We start from the raw sequence: 18,676 nt of genomic DNA on the forward strand, positions 1-18,676 counted from the left end.
AGTCATCCTTCGGTCCGATATGCTTCCGTCTTTGTCACACCCTAGTTACGGCGCAGCTGGTCGATTGGCTGACGTCGCTTGGTCTTTCTGACAGAAGTTAGGCTACGCTTCGTAAGGACATCCCACAAATGATCTCTTCGTGTACATAAGTCTCTTCTCCATGCTTAGTATTCTGAATATGAGCGCCAGAATGGTTGTTCGAATGTTCCGATTGGCTTGCCGTCAAAAGTCTAACCCAGCCAAATTCTTGGCGGGTCGGGTTTAACAAGTCTAGTATGCGGAGTTGTGACCTTTCTTGAAGGTCCATCACCGCACTCCAATTCGGCTATGGCTGCATTATTATACGTGAAATGCCACGAGACTCCTGCAGATGCAGTGCGGGAGGCTGGCAGGGTCCGAACTCTTCAGATCGTGCGAAATTGCTGGACAGTAATTGGTCAAAAATGCTTGCCTCGTATTGACCCCATGATCTCTGTAGCGTATCTTTCAGCCTCACTCCGCCACTCCAGGGACTTGACTATATCAATAGCGCATGGGTAACATATCCAGAGTTCTACCGTTGCAGTAGCCTCGTTGTTTCAATCAGTTCTACATCTATACAGTGAGCATCTATTTCTGGTGTGTTGCGCGTACGCAAGGAATATATACACCATAAATCTACTACCTACCAAAAAGAGAGGACGGATCTGGGCCTCTCTTTCTCCTCTTTCTCCTGCTCTGGTATGTCGAGCTTTTCGTCTAGTGGCCGTTACGCTAATTATATGTGAATAGCTCTCAACCTGACAGGACCGTCGCAGACCAGCATGTCCGCCATCCAAGTCGTCCAAGGCTTCAGTCTCACCAACCGGTGGCTCCTCTACGCCAGTATGATGCTTGCTCCCGCCCAGTTCTCCAGTGGAGTGGGGAACAATATCCCCACAAGCGCTGGCTTCCTCGCCTACAACTGCTACACTCAAATCCAATGGTACTACGCTGTTAGAGCAAAAGAGCTCCATGCGCTCTCCCTCCTCCCGGTCCACTTTAACATCGTCTATGCGATCAGTTACCTAGGCGGCATTTCGTCGGGAAATGTCTTCCTGAGCGTCCTCTTGGCCATCGGCACGTTCGGGGTGCTCATTCTCAATACTGTCAGTGCGTGGATAAGCTGGGTTACGAACCAACCAGAAGGATACGGCGAGTATCAATTCTTCTTCTTCGGGTGGAGGACCCTGAGCCACGGCTGGCATATTTTCACTCTGCTCTGGCAGATTGGAGACTCGATTATGGTGTTCAACATGATTTTTGTGGCCGGGTATTTGATTTACGTTGGGGGTGTAGACGCCGAGCGTGCCCGTAGGATCCCGTGGTACTGTCGCACGTATCCTGCTATCCCGTTGGGGGCAATTTTGATGCTGATATTTGCATGGCCTTTGATCCTCTGGGTGGAGCTGATTGTCCAGCGAAACCACATAGTCTCTGAGACGGACATGGTTGCTGTCTGGCTTTTTGTGGCGCAGGTTGGCACAATGTTGATACCGAGCTGGTCCAGCGTCCGCCGTCTCGTACGTGGCTCAGAGGATTCATTGTGAGCATCCTGCTTACGACAGCCGTTTTGGAGGTTACTGGAGTTGGACTCTGGCCTAAACACGCCGAGGAAAAGAAAGCTGATAACTGAGCAGTATTTGAAATTGTTATTCGGTAGGTTAGTAGAGTCAAATCGTCTGTGTCATCTGGAATTTTTCTCCAAGCAGATATGAGCCAAAGTAATGGTTGAAGAGATTTATGTTACGAACACACTAGAAAAATCGGCGATCGCATGGACGATCGCCTGGTCTGCCCTTATACCACCCAGCTTATCTTACAGTGATTTGTCTTCTTGTTCGTGGGACCATTGGGGAGGTCGGCCCGGATACCTCGCACTACACTCGTGGCCAGCTTCAATGGACAGGTATCAGCACTGGTATTACTTTTTTCCCACCTGATAATGCTATTTACACAGAGATAACCAGTTAACGGCCGGTAAACAGTCTTTCAAAGACTCAACGCTCCCATACCAAATTCACTGTCGACTCCCCATCCTCACCAACCTGCACAGTAATATCCGTCTTGACAGTGACTCCTCCAACGCCATCTCGAGCTTCGCGATGTTTCCCTCTCACCGTCTCCTCTGATCCAAACGACGTAGGCTCAGAATTTCCCTTCTTTAACCCAAAAAAAGTCATAATAACCGACCCATGGTTCTGCGTATGAGGGTGCCCATCCAAGTCAATATCCAGACCACGCCCGCGTGTGTGTGAGTATTGATTCGAGCGGCTATTAGTGGAGTAATCCCACCTCGACGCGTGGGATTTGTCGAACACGACACGGACGAAGAGCCTGATTATCGGGCCGCAGGTTGCGAGGAGGATGCTGTAGTTCTCAACCCTGGAAAGCCCAATTACAGTTAGCGGCGAGGAAAGACGCGTAAATTGGCGGTCAGAGGAGGGTAGAATAGACTCACTTTACCCATAGAACAAACGGGACGATGTTGTCTGCAGCCTAATTGTCAGTTATCAAAATAGAATAACCGGTCCCACTCTGAGAATGGAGAACGAACGTGTGAAGTCATTTCTATCCCCAAGGGACTTCAACAACTGTCGGGAAGAAAAAATGTTAGTACGTACAAACTTTCGGATCCTGCCAGGCGTAAAGAGAAAAAGAGGCATACATAAGTCTTCACAATCGAAGCGCAGCCCGAGAGCGCCAGCGGTCCACTAAGAACCATAGTCTGCCAGATCCGCCTATTCCTCGCCTGTCGCGGCAAGCGCTTGAAGCGCACGAAAAAGGAGTTACTTGACGATGGGGCACGGTCCACGCTCCGGATACTGAACTGCCATAGTTGGACGGCAGAGAGAATGGTGAGGAAGAAGTCGACGGCGGTGTTGAAGCCTAATTATGATATCTCAATATGAAGATCTGGTGAATTCGGCTCGGGGCGGGTTACCTCCTTGAACGAATCCGATCGTTGTTTGAACGCTGGGTGACTGGCATGTCACTGAGCCGTCGGTCGGGACGCCATCCCACGTATAGTGGAAATATGCTGTCCTGTCGGTCTGTGCAAGTCAATCGGGCGTGTTAGAAGGCATTGGATAGAAGCTGGCGGAGGACAATACCAATCGGTATGGATTCGGCCCGCACTGAAGCACAATCTGCAGAATAGTGACAGAGTTTGCGACTATCTGGACCAACATTCCGATCACAATTGAAATTCGGATATGCTTGTCGGCGCTGCTGAAACACATGTATAAGAACCAAGTCATTTCGCAGCGAGAGAACATCGATGCGGCGACCGCTGAAGTAGGTCACGTCAACCATTCGCCCAGCTGATTATTGAAAGCAGTGGGATGTCTACCTATAGGTTGGGAGAGAAAGTCGTACTTTAGGGCGCCGATGCGCTGGGCATCCGTGAGGATCCAAATATGTTGACCGAGACCGTAATCAAGACTGAGAATGTTAGCAGAGTATTGTCAATAGTTCCGGGTAACCAGCCTACCTTTTCTGAATCAAAGCCATATGGGCCATATCAAAGGCGTAGCCAATGGCAAACAACAAATCTTCAGCGCCCCATACGCGCTCCGGGGAGCTGACTGTAGGAAGGACCCAGCGAGCCCATGTCTTGACGGTATATCTGAAGATCAGAGCTGCCGAGACAAGGGCAGTCAAGACCTACTGCAACTGTTAGAAATGAGGGGATGGAAGTGAGGACCACTTGGATTTACCCAGCACGCCGTGACATAGTGCACCCCTAGAGGGCAATCTTGTCAGCTGTGCAAGGTCATGCAAAAATGGGCATATAGAATGTCTCTTTACCGTAGTCAAATTCCGTCTTTGGAGACGACATTATCGACTCTCGGTGAACAGTCCGTTCCTGAGGGTGACACCGCAGCGTGATGGACTTGAAGCAAGGTGCGACCCTCTATAAGAAAGGATAGTCCTGAGAATGCCACGCTCATCGAGATCGAGAACAAAGTCAATCTACTAGACCGAGCCTACTGCAGCGACCCTGGCGGATTTCCCGAGACTCTGACCGTATCATATCCTCTGGTAGCCTAATTTTGCTTTCCCTCGCTTAGCTGGGTAGCTGCACCGCACTCTCGAGGACGAACTGACGTAAGGACCAAACTTGACTGGATATGTGACTCGTCGAGACGATGGTGTGTATTATTAACAAGCATCTTTGCGATCTATTCATCGACGCCATTGGCCAAGTCGAGCAAGGGTGGTGAGAATCGTAATAGACATTAAACTATGAAGTCCAGCCAGGTCTCGCGGCGACTGCGAGAGAGCCGTAGGTCAGGGTTGTCGATATTCCCTTGGAAAAAAGAAATAAAAAAAGAAATGAATAAATATTAAACCCTGACGATTAGTGAAAGCTCATTCCGTTCCCAAACAGTCTAGAAGCACCGGGACAGGCTCTGGTATAAGATTGGGCTCGGGAATTAGGGTTTTGGCTAGCCTTAGCGGAAGAACTTATGGATAGTGAGCAGCATAAGTACAGATAGGGAAGGCAAATCTCCGATGGAAACACAAGGCAGAAGAGCCGGAAGACAATTCTCCGCTGGAAAAGCGGTATAGTATCCAGCCTCACTGATGGGCTGATGAGGAGCAGGAATTGACCCCTGCAGGGCCGCGCAATAGCCACAAGAGCTTTCCCAGGCTTAAACGCTATAACAATGCCTCGGCGCTTAGCGGTGGAGCCGGCTCCTTCCTAGCGCTATCGATCCGCATCTTTTAGTTGGGCTGGAACGACCCCACGAAGGATCCGAGTTCATCTCGATTTAATTATTCACTGCTAATGCTATCTATCTAATTCTTTCGAAATTCCAAAACCCCCTCACCCAGATCCGGATAGGCTTCGAAAGTGATTCTGAGACCGGCTAACGCAGCCATCTGTCGCCACTCCGCGCTTGTCCTCTCACGGCCCCCGTACAGCGCTATCATGCTGGCGTGCATTAAGGCGTAATTTTTATTCTTCGAGAATTCGTGCACTAGCAGTCGCGAGTATGGAGCCATCGCGTCAGATATCCTCTGCAGTAACCGTGCTGCATTGAGATCCGGCAGGTTATGCAGGACGTGTGCCAGATGGTACACCAGTGCCCCCTTCACAGGCTGCGGGCTGCTCTCGTCTTTATAGTCCCAGTTGACGAAGGTGACCTCACTTCCCGGGTCGACTCTCAGATCGTCGTCGGACTGAAACTCCTCCACAACGAGATCTGCAGCAGTGAACTGTGGGAAGGCCTCCTTGAGTTCAAGAAGCATCTCGCCTCGACCTCCGCCGATATCGACCATGACTGTTGACGTTGAAGGGCCGGCCTCACGAGCCACTGCTGCAAAGTCATAGCCAAGCGCCTCGAGACGGTCGGGCGTTTTTCTGGGCTTGAAGAATTTTCCCTGCATAAACTGGTTGAAACTATCCAAGCGGCCCTCCGCGGCCATGATTGAATAGGTATGCTCTTTTACATACTCGGTCTTACCCATGAGCTGATACGCGTGCTGGACCGGGGTCTCGCATTCCTTGAAGGGGTAGGCGAAGTTCTCGGCTTGGAGCTTGGACATCAGGAATGCCCCGGCGAGGAGCGCTTCCGTCGTGCTGATTGAGCCAGTTAAACATGATCCTATGGGGAAACTAGCCGAAAGTCTCACAAATGAACCGCCCCGTGGGCTGCTGAGGGCGAAACCGCTAGATGGCGGGTAAGATCGTTTGCCCTATAGACGTCCACTCCGGCTAGGTCCACCAGACCCAGACCAACCATGGCAAAAAGGGTGTCCTCTGCCATTCAATCAGACGCGGCGAGCCTCATAGACAATTAGTGGGTCTTACCGATCAAGGGTACAGCTGCCCAGACTCGTTTGCTGCGGTCAGTGAATTGGATACAGTTTACGGGATATGTAATTGTATCACATACATGGAATAACGGCCGATGGGTCAGTTGAACCGTGTATACTCTTGCAGAGCGCATGGACTTCCTCCCCTGTCGTGGTATCCATTCTGGCCAGAATATTGAACAAATCAAACCGCACGGCAACCGGGACAAAGCCCAGGGCGGCCGCCTGCCATTCATCCAGCGCTGGTCAATTTCCACGGCCATATAGATAAGAAGGGCGCCGACTTACCGGAGTAAGTGTCTTGGCCAAGAGTGCGCCGGTGGCGGGCGAAGACATTTTGTAAGGCTTTGTTGGGCTTGGATGGTTGGGATGCCAGAACGAATGAGCAAACCGTAGAAGGGGAAGCACGAGTCACTGAGAAATAAGTAGTAGTCCCTTGTCGATGCATATTAATCAGTCTTTGCACTTCTGTTCAGGCCCACCAAAACCCGAGTACATTCTTGTATTTCCGATCACCCCCTGCTAGCGTGAAAATCCAGCTCGCGCAGTCGATTGTGGCATCTGCATCTAGTCGACATCCACCTCTAATCGCCCACCCGCCCATATTAGTTCCCTTGCTTAGCATGAAACGACGGCGTCTGCAAGCATATGCACCTTAATCGACCACGCCGTTCTGGCGTTGACTCGTCTCCCGTGGCATTGCCTCTGCAGGCCTGGACTTCCCACCCCAATACTTCCTTTGAATTGTCCTTGGGTTTTGCATAAAGACCTAATTCTCTCTACCTTACGGCCTCAAACGATTTAGTTTCTTAGAAGCTCAGCAGCCCTCTCTGCGGCCACGACAATGCAGGAAAAGACCTCCGACCTGCAAACGACCGAATTACGACCCACCACTTCTACCCCTCCAGCAGAGGACGATGATGAGAGCAGGTCCCCTCGCAATTGGAGTCCATGGAAGAAGCGCTTGTTGTTCATATCTCTCATGTCCAGCTCGATCCTCGCAGATGGGTCCGTAGCATCCGTCAAGTTGCCACTTATATCAACTTTTCACTAACGAATCGCTGCAGAGGAATGGTCTGGGGCGCAACCCTGATCGTCGAACAGGCGTTAGACTGGGGCATCAGCGTCGACAAGGCGGCTACCACAATGAATTACGGGCTGCTCCTGCAGGGCATTGGTGGGTTGATGGCGATTCCTCTCATTGAGGCTTATGGACGGTATAAATCATTTCATATCTGCCGTTCATTATCAGTTCTGCCAAGCTAATGCTATACACAGCCTCCCTATCTGGCTCTGGCCGCAATTCATCACCACTTTCATGGTGCTTGGTGCGACATTGTCCAACAACTACAGTACGTTTACGGCCTTTAGGTCCCTTCAAGGCTTGTTCGGGACCGTGCCTCAGGTCGTTGGTCTGCCGATTATCCATGATATGTATGATCCTAAAGGTAGGTTTACAATTCTTTAACGAGGTCTGTGCTTATACCGCGCCTAGATTGGCCGCATATGATCAATATCTGGTATACTCTCCAGCCACTCCATCCAACGTTAGGCAGGTTTAACTGGTCGCAGGGGTACCACATTCTTAATTGGGCCTTTCCTTGGCCCCGCGATAGCGGGATACATAGGCGCAGGAAGTGATTGGAAAGTTTCATTCGGCACGCTGACCCTCTTTTATGGGCTGTCGACGATCCTCATCTTCCTATTCGGACACGAAACTTACTTCGTGAAGGGCCGACAGTGTCAGCGCAACACCCGCTTCCAGGCGATTTTTGGCATCAAAAGCCATAATCTCCCAGTCTTTTCCACAGTAGCTCTCTGGACGAAGACACTTGTGGTATATATCCTCAAGTTTCCACTGCTTCTAACTGGCATTGCCACTATGGTCAACTTTTGCTGGCCTATTGGTTTGTCTCACAATAGGGTAATATGAATCACGCTCTAACATCCATAGGAATAACCGTAACTGTATCCACATTCGTCGCCCAGCCACCCTACCTATTTGACACTGTCCAATCATCTTCTCTTCGATGGGCTCCTATACTCGGTGGTCTGACTGGTCAGCCTCCCATATCCTTTCCCCCCTCTCAAACCTCTTTCCTAACAACCTGAACCTTGTAGGCTTCGGCTTCGGCTACTTCTTCAACAACTGGATCTACCGGTCCCGCCAGGAGAAATGGCGACCCGAGTACCGCCTCCACGGCGTCTGGTTTGCGATCGGTACAATGGCCGCGGGCCTTCTGACCTATGGGCTGACGCTTCATTTCCACAAACACTGGATTGGACTTGCATTCGGTTGGGGAATGGTTGTTGCCGGGATGATCGCTAGTACTGTGTACGTCAACCGCATCACAAAGCCTGCTCAATTGAAGCCTCGTAAACGGGAGCACGGCTGTGCACTAATGCTGATATATGCTTGTACAGGTCCATAACATCTTTCGCTCTTGATAAATACCCCGACCAATCGACCGTAGTCTCGGCGATTATCAACGGGTGGAGAACAGCGAGTGGGTTCTCGGTAGGCTATTTTCAGCCTACGTGGATCGCGAAGAATGGCCTTGCTGCAGTTTTTGCAACGCAGGCGGGCGTTGTGGTCGCTGTCTTAGTTCTAACCATTACGCCGGTGATCGTTATCGAGGGGAGGAGAGCGAGGGCGAAGGGAGAATCCAATGTAGTATCTAGTGCCAGTGACATCCACTGAGCTTACTTGGCAGAGATAATATTGATCTTTGGAGCTCTACAGAATCTGTTTCTGAAGATAGGCTGGCAAGCGTATGACTAGGCTTTACGGATTTGAATATAATATAGAGCCTGACTTCATCTGCGAACGTCTTAACTCTACTCGTGTGGACTCTACTAATACAACGATGGAACAAATATTCGGGAGCTAGAAGCCGCTGTTTTGACGCTTTCTTATAAGAACGCACCGTCCCCAACAACTCGACTATCATTAAAGCAGACTGGTTCTATTTAACCGATTCTGATCCGAAAGCTCCTAGTTATCATCGACAAATCACAAGCCCTGAATGGAGATCCCTTATTATCTAACCAAGAAAACATCGAGGAAATTCTCCTACCAGAAGAAGAATGTGAAACGATGCGACTCCAGTTAGCTGGGATGAGTAGTTAATGAATCGTGGCGTCGTCTCGCCACAATCGCAAACCTGCAGATGAAGTGCATATAGCTTAATGGCTTGCTACATGTCTTATTGCTCAACCGAGCTAGAATCAGGAATAGAACAGGAAGCTTCATCATGAGGATCATCATTTAACATGTAGCTGCCACATAAATATAAGTACAACCGAGCATTCTCTTTTAGTAATCTTGTTCCCTGCTCACTAGTAAATGTTACGTCTTTATTCATGCTTGAGCATTGTCGCTGTGATCTAACTGCAAACATAGGGCAGTTTATCGGCGCTTGCGGGATATTTTTGGAAGGGATCCTTTAGGAAGAAATCGGACCAGTGTCCAGAAACACGTTGATCGCCTTCGTATGACATGCAACGAGCTCCTTCAGCCGATCATTGGCTTTTTGCCAAAGCTCACCAAGCCCTGGATCTATGAGATGGCTTCTAACGTTGCCTCGCAGATCCTCCGGCATGACATGCTCCAGTGCTTCGTGGATGAATTCAACAGTTGACTGGTACACCGTTTCCAAATGAGTTTTGGCTAAATCAGCCCATTTTGATGTCAGCTTACGGAAGACTGCAGCGTAGAAGTCGAAGTTAACTTCACTGCGAGGCTCCTTTCCCAGCCACTCCTGTTTCCGACTCTGCAGCTCGTCTTCGTAGCTCTTGATATTTATGGGGTCAGGTTTAGGAATCTGGAAATATCTGCTACTCATATCCTCCGATACGAATTCCTTGCCGGAAAATAAAAACTTCATGATTAGTGTATCCACTTTCAGACGAGGATTGTGGTCTCCCGTCGTCGGTATTGTACTCATTATCGTCATATTCGTTGTTAGCGCCATCAGAAACAGCCCTCTCAGATATTGCTGGATTGCTGTTTTCGTCTTCGGGAGCATCAAACACCTGGACGATAGGATTCCTCTCACTGGGTTTTGGATCCTGGTAGGTAGATGGCTGATTGTCTAGAATCCTGCTCCTACGTGCTGCTGCATTACTCCGGAGAAGACACGGTTCAGTCCTCTGATGGTGGACTGCAGCTTTCGCCTCCTCACCCTCTCAAGGTTTGGTCCGTCGATATTTCGAAGGCCGGCATGATCGTAGTCGCCAAATAAGTCCACATACTCACTGTAATTGGACGAAGTAGCAGCCATTCCAAGATTCTCAAAGTCCCTGGGTCGTTCTACCAAGTTCATCCTCTGCCCTTATTCTGTCGTCCTGGCCGCAGGTGAGCGCTTTTACTCAGCTTGACAGCCCTCCACGGCCTTTTTTATTTTGGTCTATCATCTTCGGAAGGCTGCGCAGAATCAGGTTCAGCAAAAGCTTTCCGAGCCTTGTTCGCAGTTCATCAATTCCCCAGGCATTTGCTGGCAGACCGACAAACCTTTCCTCAAATGTCTTCCTTTCCCAGTAATCCCGTTCCTCAAAAGAAAGGCGTTGGCCAGAGTCCTCCTCATGGTCATTGACAAGAAAGTGGCAACCCAGTTTGAACTTTTCCTCTGATTCACCTCGATAGAGCTTCAAAGCTTGTTCGACATTTGATTTGATGTCGAGGTGGGTGAGAATGTCCAGAGTCCGATGCTCTGCGGCGGTATCAATGATATCAATGACTTCCCTGGCATACAACCGATTGCCTGACTGGATCGATGTCGCTAGCCTCTACGGGCGCTTGTACGATAGCCTGTACAGCCCAACGGCGCTGACCCAACAGTGAGACTTCCACGTATAATACCATGTACGCAATGCATCACTGCGGCACGAATATCTCTTGAAGAGACCCAAGCTAGCATTGCCATACTTTCAGATGCAGCAGTATGGTCGACTGGCCTTCACGAATGGATCCACGAGATTTCTTCCTAACGCCATTTATTCCTTTCACAATCCTGGTTTGCAATGTTATTGATACTGCAGACGCGTCAGACCCGGGCTGCTTGAAGGGAGTGGTTGACGGTCTACAGTCTCTGGCACAATCGCAGGGCTATGCCAGCTGCAATAGGCAGCTGCGTATTTTGAAGCCAGTATATGATGTTGCAGCTCGTTACGTCGAAGCAAAGACAAGCCGGGAATTGACAGACACGATTAGGAGTCTATTTGATGACCACACCTGGTTAGGTAACGTCTTCTCTCCTGTCCCGTCTCTACCATTGTCAAATATGTTGTCATTCGGATTGCTGCAAGCTCCAGCAATACCATCATATGATGAGGCTTTGGGACATAGTCAACATGACACAATGAACTAAGGCTCACTCGCTTTGCTCTTGCAAAATGTTTATCGTCCATCGTCGATACGTAGTATGTCAAGGGCACTATGAAAACACAGCACGCAATACGGCGCACAAGTCCACCGTGCTGTATCCCTCCAAGGCAGCAGATACGGAGTGGCCGAGATCCTGGTGTTGTGTCCAGTGTGTGTAAGTAAATATATGATAATGACTTTCTATGTTAACCTTATATAAATGAGGAGCACTCATGTCGTGCTACGCTCGCCTTTACCAAAAAGCGCTCTACTCGTACCCAACCTTCTTCATATCCCCAAGAATACCGTGAGCACAGCCAGAACGGAAAGTACCAGGTATTCTGGCCATCGAAATCAAGAGCCACGTTAGCTGACTTTGATTGTCCACATGGATGGTCAATACCGCCTTATTCCGCTGAGGAGGGAGAATCTCATCGATTATCCTTCAGTCTCAAGATCATGTTCTATATTATTTCAGCCAGGCATTTATAATTCAATAAAGATTATATAGTGCCTAGACTGGTTAAAATACGGGTCAAGCGGGTTTTTAGGCTTTGCTGATCCACCTGCGTGGTTTTTACCGGATGAAGAGGACAATCTACTCATTCCATCCGCCTTATGCTAGTCAAGAAGGCCGTAAGGTTGCATAGAGTCGTTATTTTATGAGTCGGTGCTAGGCGATGGGCGTAACCCTTTCTCACTGGGTTTCGAAGGCTTCATCTTGCCAGCACCTTCACCCGAATGTTTTCGGGAATAGACTTATCATCCGACGAGTGATAAATCTCCGACGAAAGTGTCTAAGATGTGGTAGTTATCAAAGTAGCTATTGAGCCTGGACTAGCTAAGCAGTATTCTGCCCTACCCGGCGTTCCCCTTTGCTGGAGACCATATTATAACCGCCGCTCCCTGGGGGAAGACGATGAGAGCTCAGCCTCGAATGGGATTGGTAAAAGTCGCCACCGACATGCAAACTGATCAGAAAATCATAGGACATTCAGAGACATCATAGACAGCATGTGCTACGCTAGTTCAATTGCAGGAGGTGGACTGAGTGCTTATTTGGGTGCCTCAGGCTGCCGCCACGCTGTCAACAAGGCTGGGCTCATATTGGATATATTAGGTGTGAGGACAGAAATTCATGAACATCTGCATGTCCGTGCCATCTCTCCCACAAAACATAGATATCAGTCTGTTGCACCTCTGTTGGGAAATTGTCTTTACAGCTGGGGACTCCAACGCCTATACCTATGTTGAATCCTCAGCCGTAGGAGCAACCTCGACAAACAGAGCCTAGTGGTGTTAAGGCCTCAGCCTTGCTCGCCAGAAGCAGTTCAGCCAACCGAGAGCTGACACTAGCTTAGCTAAACGACAGCCTTGTCAGAAAGGTCATCTGACACCTTACAAAATTCTAGCAAAATCCTCACTCCGTTCAGCTATGCATAACTCCGTGTTTTTGGCGTATTCGTCTTGCAGCTTGACAGCACCATGGATCTCTCGTTCAATGTCTCCGGCACTGGCCCGCTCAGCCAGGTTGGAGTCCACATTCTCAGCTTCGACACAGCCGTTCATCTGGCCACAGGGGCGATTGGATGGTGGAAGTCGCGCAGCCGATCCCTTTCCCTAATTGAATCCATTTCGGCCAGCAGAGCGTCCCTGGTATGCAGCAGCAACTTCAACGTCCTGAGTTATCAAGAGCGTAGGAGACAGACAGGTCGTCTCATGGGGCTTGCAGTCCAGAGCGGCGAGCTGCAGGCCGTTCCGGGGAATATAATGCAGACTGCGGTCTCGGATGACCCTGGAATCGACTGTCTCAGGGCACTGACAACAGGTCTCCTATGTTTCTATGACGTCCAGAAAGTCACCGCAATCCTCGCAGACGTTATACCGGCTGGCATGCTTCATCCGGACCACGACGACATAATGCCTAAATTTGAAGGCCCGCTCCTCTCTAGTCTTCGGACCTGGGTGGACTCTGTGGCCAAGGAAGAGGACTGCAATAGCTACCGCGCACATCTTCTGCAGTTGGTTTCTAGAGCCCAGGATGCATTGATAGGCACCAGGCTCCCGCGCAGTGCTGTCGTCGATCACAGTACAGACGACACCAATCACCTGCTGGGCGCCTTGAGGTGGATGATCACTCCACGGCATAGACGAGATATACCTAACTACCCTACCCGCTCGCTCTACGTATGGAGAACCGCGGTCGTCATGTCCGAGCTCGCCTTCGATATCTCTGCGTCTTCGGAACTAATTCAGACAGTATCTCAGTACCAGCAATTTACTCGCAACACCGCAGGTTCGGGGCTCTACGCTGACGTCGCTCTCGTTACAGCTTCCGTGGGCGATACCGACCCTTGGATGCTCCATCAGGTACACACGGACTCTCTCCGGCTGCGGCCCCAGGTGATTCCCATTCGCAGCATACCGCATGTCGCGTTTGGCCACGTCGGGCTGGGAGGTGAAAGCGTCAACCCAGATGAACTCGTGGAAATCTGGAATATCTCCTTTGACTATGCAAAGGACGCTGTGGAAGCCCCGTCACTATCGCGCGGGGGTAACGTCCTCCTTCCTGCTCGCGAGGGTATGGAGCTTATACGGGCCCACCATAAGCATCTTATCAGTCTATGGTCGCCGCACCTGGCACGCATTCTCCGACCCGCGATGGAATTGTTTATCCCCGCGTCTGGCCAAGACATATCATGGTCACAAGCAGGAATCATGGCGTACCTGGAGCGCCAGAGAAACGGTGACGTGACCGCAGCGGAAGACAAAGAGGTGGGAGGCAATGTTCTCAGGCTAACAGCAGTCATCCTCGGTTCCATCTACGGCGCCTGCTTCCAATCGACGACCGCAATGGCTGCCGCAGACGGGAAAGAAGCAGGCCCATCGGAGTTCTTGGAACTGGCATTCTCGTCAGAGAAGGTCATTGGAGACCACCTGTTCCGATGGGCGTCTACTCTAGGCCTCGCTCTGGGTGGTCTTCTCGAGTCGAGTAAATGGACCGGTCTCCTCCTGGAGCTTACCACGGGCATTGAGCATCCTAAGCCCTTGGACGAACAGCCCTCAGCAGGCCTTCTGGGCCGCCGGCTGAATCTCACTTCGGCCAAGCCTGGGGTTTTCAACGAATCCCACGTACGAGTCTCAGACATCTTTGGCGCACAAGCAAACGGAGTCTTTGCGATATCCGACTTTGTCGTCCGGCCATCAACGGACGCAAACAGGTCTCTCAGATTCCACGTTGGCACTGGCCGGATCCTCAATCTCCCAGTCGACGACTTGGGCTATGTCCGGGAATCACAGGCCAGTGCTGCCGCTCTAGAGTTACCGTTGGACCCCTCCCCTTTCCTGGAGCAGCTTTCTAGACAGAGTGGTGCCGCGAGCACGCCGCAAGAATTCCGGATTGACGCCGAGCCGCATTGGGACGTGAACGCGCGACACATATGCTTTGGAATCCGCAGTGCGGGCGTCCTTCTTTCTACTTTGAGAATCTCGCAGGTCCTGGAGCGGCTGCACAATTACTCTGTCTCGTGTGGATGTGGGGAGCCACAGGCCGCGGTGCAAGTTGCTCCTGCTGAAAGATGGCAGGCGGTTACAGTGTACCAGATCCTGCGCCCGAGTTACCCTGGTGGGTCAAAACTGAGTGCATATATCAGGGACGAGGACAAGATCATTGTCGATGTGGAGGGCGACGAGGTCAAACGGATTCTTGTGGTGGGGATGTTGAGGTGTCGCAAATTTGCGATCTGTAAGGAGTGCGTCCGCTGTGCATATAACAGTATCAGGAACAAAGAAAGGAGGGAGAGCGTTGCCTTGATCGTTGGATGACATGGTTCGCTGTGAGATCCAACCGAAGCATATCTGGACAGCAGGGTTGAGGTTGGAGCCATAAGTCTCGTCTTGAGGGTTCTATCTAGCCCAACTTCGACCGTCATATCTATGACTGCTTTTGTAGATAACTTTGGGATATTTTTCAAGATAAGAAATAGTCTCAAGTAGCGGAGAATATATTCACGCTGTGGGAGACGCCAGTTTCTAAGTCCCAACGCTGGCTTGATTATTTTGCATTCATTGGGAGAGAGTGTTAGTATCTAAATGGTACCATTGGATTTAATCATAATGACAAACTACACGTACTCAGCTCTGGGTACCAAGCCAGCATTCTTGACTTTGCATTCGCAACCAATCCATACTCTATAGCACCGCAAGACAAACAAGTCCAGTCTCACCAATCAACCCCCACATAAAACTCCGCATTCTTACTCACATACCGTCCGTCTCTATCTCTAGGATCCCTCATAGGAATACCCTCCCCTTGGAATTCCAGCACAGCTGCCTCCTTTACACACCCCGCCGCCAGCATCTTGTACGGAACACGCAAAACATGGTGCTCGGTCGGGCAGATTGACGGCAAGGGGATATTCATTTTCGAACCTCAGAGTCGGCTTCTGAAACCATGGCAGAAACTTCCAGAGAGGCGAATTCTAGGATTTCGAAGTCCTCAACCATTCGGCTTCTCGACTGAAGTTTTGCCGGCGCCATCAAGGTTGCTCGCAACAAACCTTTTCATTCCCCTTGTCAAACCGTTCGTCCCGGACGAAAAAGACCACAATGAAGAAGGCGACAGCTGCAGAGCCAACACCGAACCAGAGCGCACCGCGATACCCGCGTACAATGTCCTGTCCATCGTTATTTACATGCGCCTCCACAGTAGCCGCAATCCCCAGACCGATAGAGATGGAGTACTGCACGACAGTGGAAATGAATGAGCCTGCGACACCCTGCTCGTCGGGCAATACCGCGTTTGAGACGAGAATGCCCGCCGATGCGAAGGAGAGATCCGGCCCCCCGACGACGAGCAGACATGCGGGAAAGATGAAGGACCAGTAGACAGGTGAGTAGTTGACGAAGCTCATGAGCAGGTTACCGACGAAGAAAGAGAACATGGAGACTCCGAATATATACTGCGCGGGGACCTTAGCGATAAAGATACCGACCGACGTAGTCGCGAAGAGACCACCGATAACCAGCGGGACCATCTGCACAACAGCCGTGAGCGGCTGCACCTTGTGGACAGTGAGAATGTAGATGGTTGTGTAGTAGAGAAAGATACCAAACGAGATCCAGCCGAACGACATGGCAGTCACGACAGGGGCGAAGCCCTTGCGGGTCCAGAGTGTGTTTGGCAGGACGGGCGCCTGGACGTGTGACTGCGAAAAAGCAAATGCAACGATCAAGAGAATGCCGATGACAAAAAGCGCGTATACGTAGGGTTCTTGCCAGCCGACCACAGAGGCTTGGTTCCAGGCGAAGGAGAAGAGGATGAGACCCCCTACGCCGAGGAGAGATCCGATGTAGTCGAAATCCCCAATACTGAGTCCAGGGATTGGCGAGCCCACGCTGTAAGGGACGATAAAATAGGTCAAGACGCCAAGGGCGAGACAGCCGATGGCCCAAAACCAGAAACCCCATCGCCAGCAGACCTTCTCAGCAAAAGCAGCGCCGATAAGCCCACCAAAGATGTATCCTGAAGGCGCACAGAACCCGAGGAAGGCAAAGGCAATGTTCTTCTTGACCGAAAATGGTGGAAATGCACGTGCTAGGAGGGCGAATGAGTTGGGAACCAGTGCGCCGTTGCCAATGCCGGTCATCCCACGAGCGATGTCGAAGATAATCACATTTCTGGCGAAGCCACTGACCAGAGACCACAGCGCCATCCACATCCATCCGAAAAGGAAGACATTCTTGTGGCCAAAGTAGTCACCCAGCCGTCCAGTCACCAGAACAAAGACACCACCGCAGAGAGAGTAGGCGGCCAAGAACCAGGACATCTGGCCGTTGCTGGTGGCGTTCAGCGAGTGACCGATCTCCTCCACTGAGAAAGCGGCATTTCCAAGCCCGCCAACAGTAAAGAGCTGCGATAGGCCGATGACCAAGATGAAGAGGGCCTCTTGGAAGGTCGATGAGAAGACGGATGGAGGACCGCCAGCGTCTGGCTCGCCAGTACCGCCGGGTCCTGGAATCAGCCCGTCCGGTCTGTCAGTCTGCTGTTTGCTGAAGGGGCTGCTGTTGAGCATTATAGAGTCGTTGGTAGAAGACATGATAGTTCCCAATCGTCGGTCGGTCCGCAAAGTTGCGTTAAAGAAGTCTTTTGGGCCCCAGTCTAGGGTATATGGGTTGGACAGGACGATGGGTATAGGAAAAAGAGTGCTGTGATGCTGGGCATATAGGCCAGTCTGAACCAGCCTTCTGTGACCATTTATTTGATTTTTTTATTTCTCTTCTCATCGGCAGAGCTTCTGGCAGATCCGGAGGAAAAAAGTGGCCAGCAGCAGTCGGGATGGCGTTAAAAGTCCGCGGACTCTGGCGAAAGTCCGACCGCAGTGTGTGATGCCGACCAGCGGAGAGTCGGGACTTCGGCGAGTTTGCGGCACCTGTCATCTTTATCTTTTGGAAAGGTAAAATGAACCCTGACACTATGTATTGTTCTCATAGATTCGAATGTCGATAAAAGTCGGAGTTTGCTAACCTTCGTCTTGTGTATCTTCAGACCTCGTGTGATGTCGTGGCCTCAGGCCACAACACCATTATTTTTCTGGTCGCTTACCCTAAGGTTTCCCTTTTCAATTCGGTTTATAGTTTTACTTTGGTGGGTGTTTTACTAACCCTTTATTTTGGGGGAGGGAGGGCCTTGTACGACAACATACTCAGTGGCTGAGATGCATCAACCTCTGCACAAACTTGACAAAAATTCAAGTCAGTAGACACAAGCTTGCTGATGGTTATCCTCATAAAATATATATTTTAGTTAACGAAATTACTCATCGGTCTGCTTTGATCCGCTCTCCTCACTAATACCAGGACTAGACATGGCATACACAAACTCTTATAACTCAAAATTTGACAGTGCCTTTTCAGAAGAGTACGGCTTTATCTCTGATACGTCTGCACTTCTCACAGCTATTTAGCCAAGGCTTCGTACTTTAGTTCGATGTTCTCATAGGTACGTTATAATCAGCGGCTAGCTGCCCATAGTCATGGTGACTTGACTGGGTACGAGTAGCAGTAGCTGTCGGCGTCGGCGCCATGCAAGGCAACATACGCAATGCAGCTGGTCAACTGCAGCAATATCGGCCACATGCGCCGCAGGTCAATCACGGGAGGCTTGATAGGGGAGAATCGTGCCTCAATCGGTTCGATCCCTTCGGGACAATTAGTTGTAACCCACGGGCGGTTCTGTGCCTAGGGAGCCCGCCTGGCCTGCGGGTTAACCGATCTTCCATTTTGGATGCCTAGGAGTCTTGGAAAGCACTTGGAATAATAATATTTATACAAAATTAATATTCTGTTATAGTCTTTGATAAGTTAACCCTCACTGAGCGTTCACCCCCTTGGAGGGTGTGGACGCCGTTCTGCCAACTGGCAAGCCCACAAGGACCTCAGAACCCACGCCACAGAGGGACAGCGGAC

At 50.6% G+C, this 18,676-nt stretch overlaps 6 protein-coding genes across 6 annotated transcripts; 2 read left to right on the plus strand and 4 right to left on the minus strand.

Annotated features, from left to right (window-relative positions):
* Positions 1 to 1,046: 1,046 nt before the first annotated feature.
* BDW70DRAFT_154420 (uncharacterized protein) lies at positions 1,047 to 4,193 on the minus strand (the record flags this gene model as incomplete). The annotated part of the gene is made up of 12 exons (XM_073739847.1): positions 1,047 to 1,238; positions 1,358 to 1,650; positions 1,842 to 1,957; positions 2,050 to 2,403; positions 2,480 to 2,510; positions 2,576 to 2,612; positions 2,687 to 2,907; positions 2,963 to 3,071; positions 3,132 to 3,310; positions 3,371 to 3,462; positions 3,512 to 3,684; positions 4,125 to 4,193. The coding sequence occupies 12 exons, from the start codon at positions 4,191 to 4,193 to the stop codon at positions 1,047 to 1,049; spliced, it is 1,866 nt and encodes a 621-aa protein (XP_073590954.1).
* Positions 4,194 to 4,824: 631 nt separating this feature from the next.
* Positions 4,825 to 6,180, minus strand: BDW70DRAFT_164766 (putative O-methyltransferase; the record flags this gene model as incomplete). The annotated part of the gene is made up of 5 exons (XM_073741547.1): positions 4,825 to 5,608; positions 5,662 to 5,788; positions 5,840 to 5,863; positions 5,925 to 6,069; positions 6,133 to 6,180. 5 exons carry the CDS (start codon positions 6,178 to 6,180, stop codon positions 4,825 to 4,827), a joined length of 1,128 nt encoding a protein of 375 aa, XP_073590955.1.
* A 508-nt stretch (positions 6,181 to 6,688) lies between these two features.
* BDW70DRAFT_164767 (putative MFS transporter) lies at positions 6,689 to 8,545 on the plus strand (the record flags this gene model as incomplete). Its single annotated transcript, XM_073741548.1, has 8 exons — positions 6,689 to 6,852; positions 6,912 to 7,061; positions 7,123 to 7,292; positions 7,340 to 7,364; positions 7,417 to 7,751; positions 7,799 to 7,903; positions 7,966 to 8,179; positions 8,269 to 8,545. 8 exons carry the CDS (start codon positions 6,689 to 6,691, stop codon positions 8,543 to 8,545), a joined length of 1,440 nt encoding a protein of 479 aa, XP_073590956.1.
* A 745-nt stretch (positions 8,546 to 9,290) lies between these two features.
* Positions 9,291 to 9,791, minus strand: BDW70DRAFT_164768 (uncharacterized protein; the record flags this gene model as incomplete). The annotated part of the gene is made up of 1 exon (XM_073741549.1): positions 9,291 to 9,791. The coding sequence occupies one exon, from the start codon at positions 9,789 to 9,791 to the stop codon at positions 9,291 to 9,293; it is 501 nt and encodes a 166-aa protein (XP_073590957.1).
* A 2,903-nt stretch (positions 9,792 to 12,694) lies between these two features.
* BDW70DRAFT_164769 (uncharacterized protein) lies at positions 12,695 to 15,034 on the plus strand (the record flags this gene model as incomplete). The annotated part of the gene is made up of 1 exon (XM_073741550.1): positions 12,695 to 15,034. One exon carries the CDS (start codon positions 12,695 to 12,697, stop codon positions 15,032 to 15,034), a length of 2,340 nt encoding a protein of 779 aa, XP_073590958.1.
* Positions 15,035 to 15,308: 274 nt separating this feature from the next.
* On the minus strand, positions 15,309 to 17,473 carry BDW70DRAFT_21990 (uncharacterized protein). The gene has a single exon (XM_073743528.1). The coding sequence runs from the start codon at positions 17,305 to 17,307 to the stop codon at positions 15,748 to 15,750; it is 1,560 nt and encodes a 519-aa protein (XP_073590959.1). The 5' UTR covers positions 17,308 to 17,473; the 3' UTR covers positions 15,309 to 15,747.
* Between the last annotated feature and the right edge of the window lie 1,203 nt (positions 17,474 to 18,676).

This window comes from Aspergillus foveolatus (genome assembly GCF_047715535.1).
Source record: "Aspergillus foveolatus strain CBS 279.81 unplaced genomic scaffold BDW70scaffold_136, whole genome shotgun sequence".
In the NCBI taxonomy this organism is placed as follows: domain Eukaryota; kingdom Fungi; phylum Ascomycota; class Eurotiomycetes; order Eurotiales; family Aspergillaceae; genus Aspergillus; species Aspergillus foveolatus.

What these genes read in the sequence shown, in the direction of transcription:
- BDW70DRAFT_21990 (XM_073743528.1), bottom strand. Translation starts at nt 17,307, where the DNA reads ATGTCTTCTACCAACGACTCTATAATGCTCAACAGCAGCCCCTTCAGC.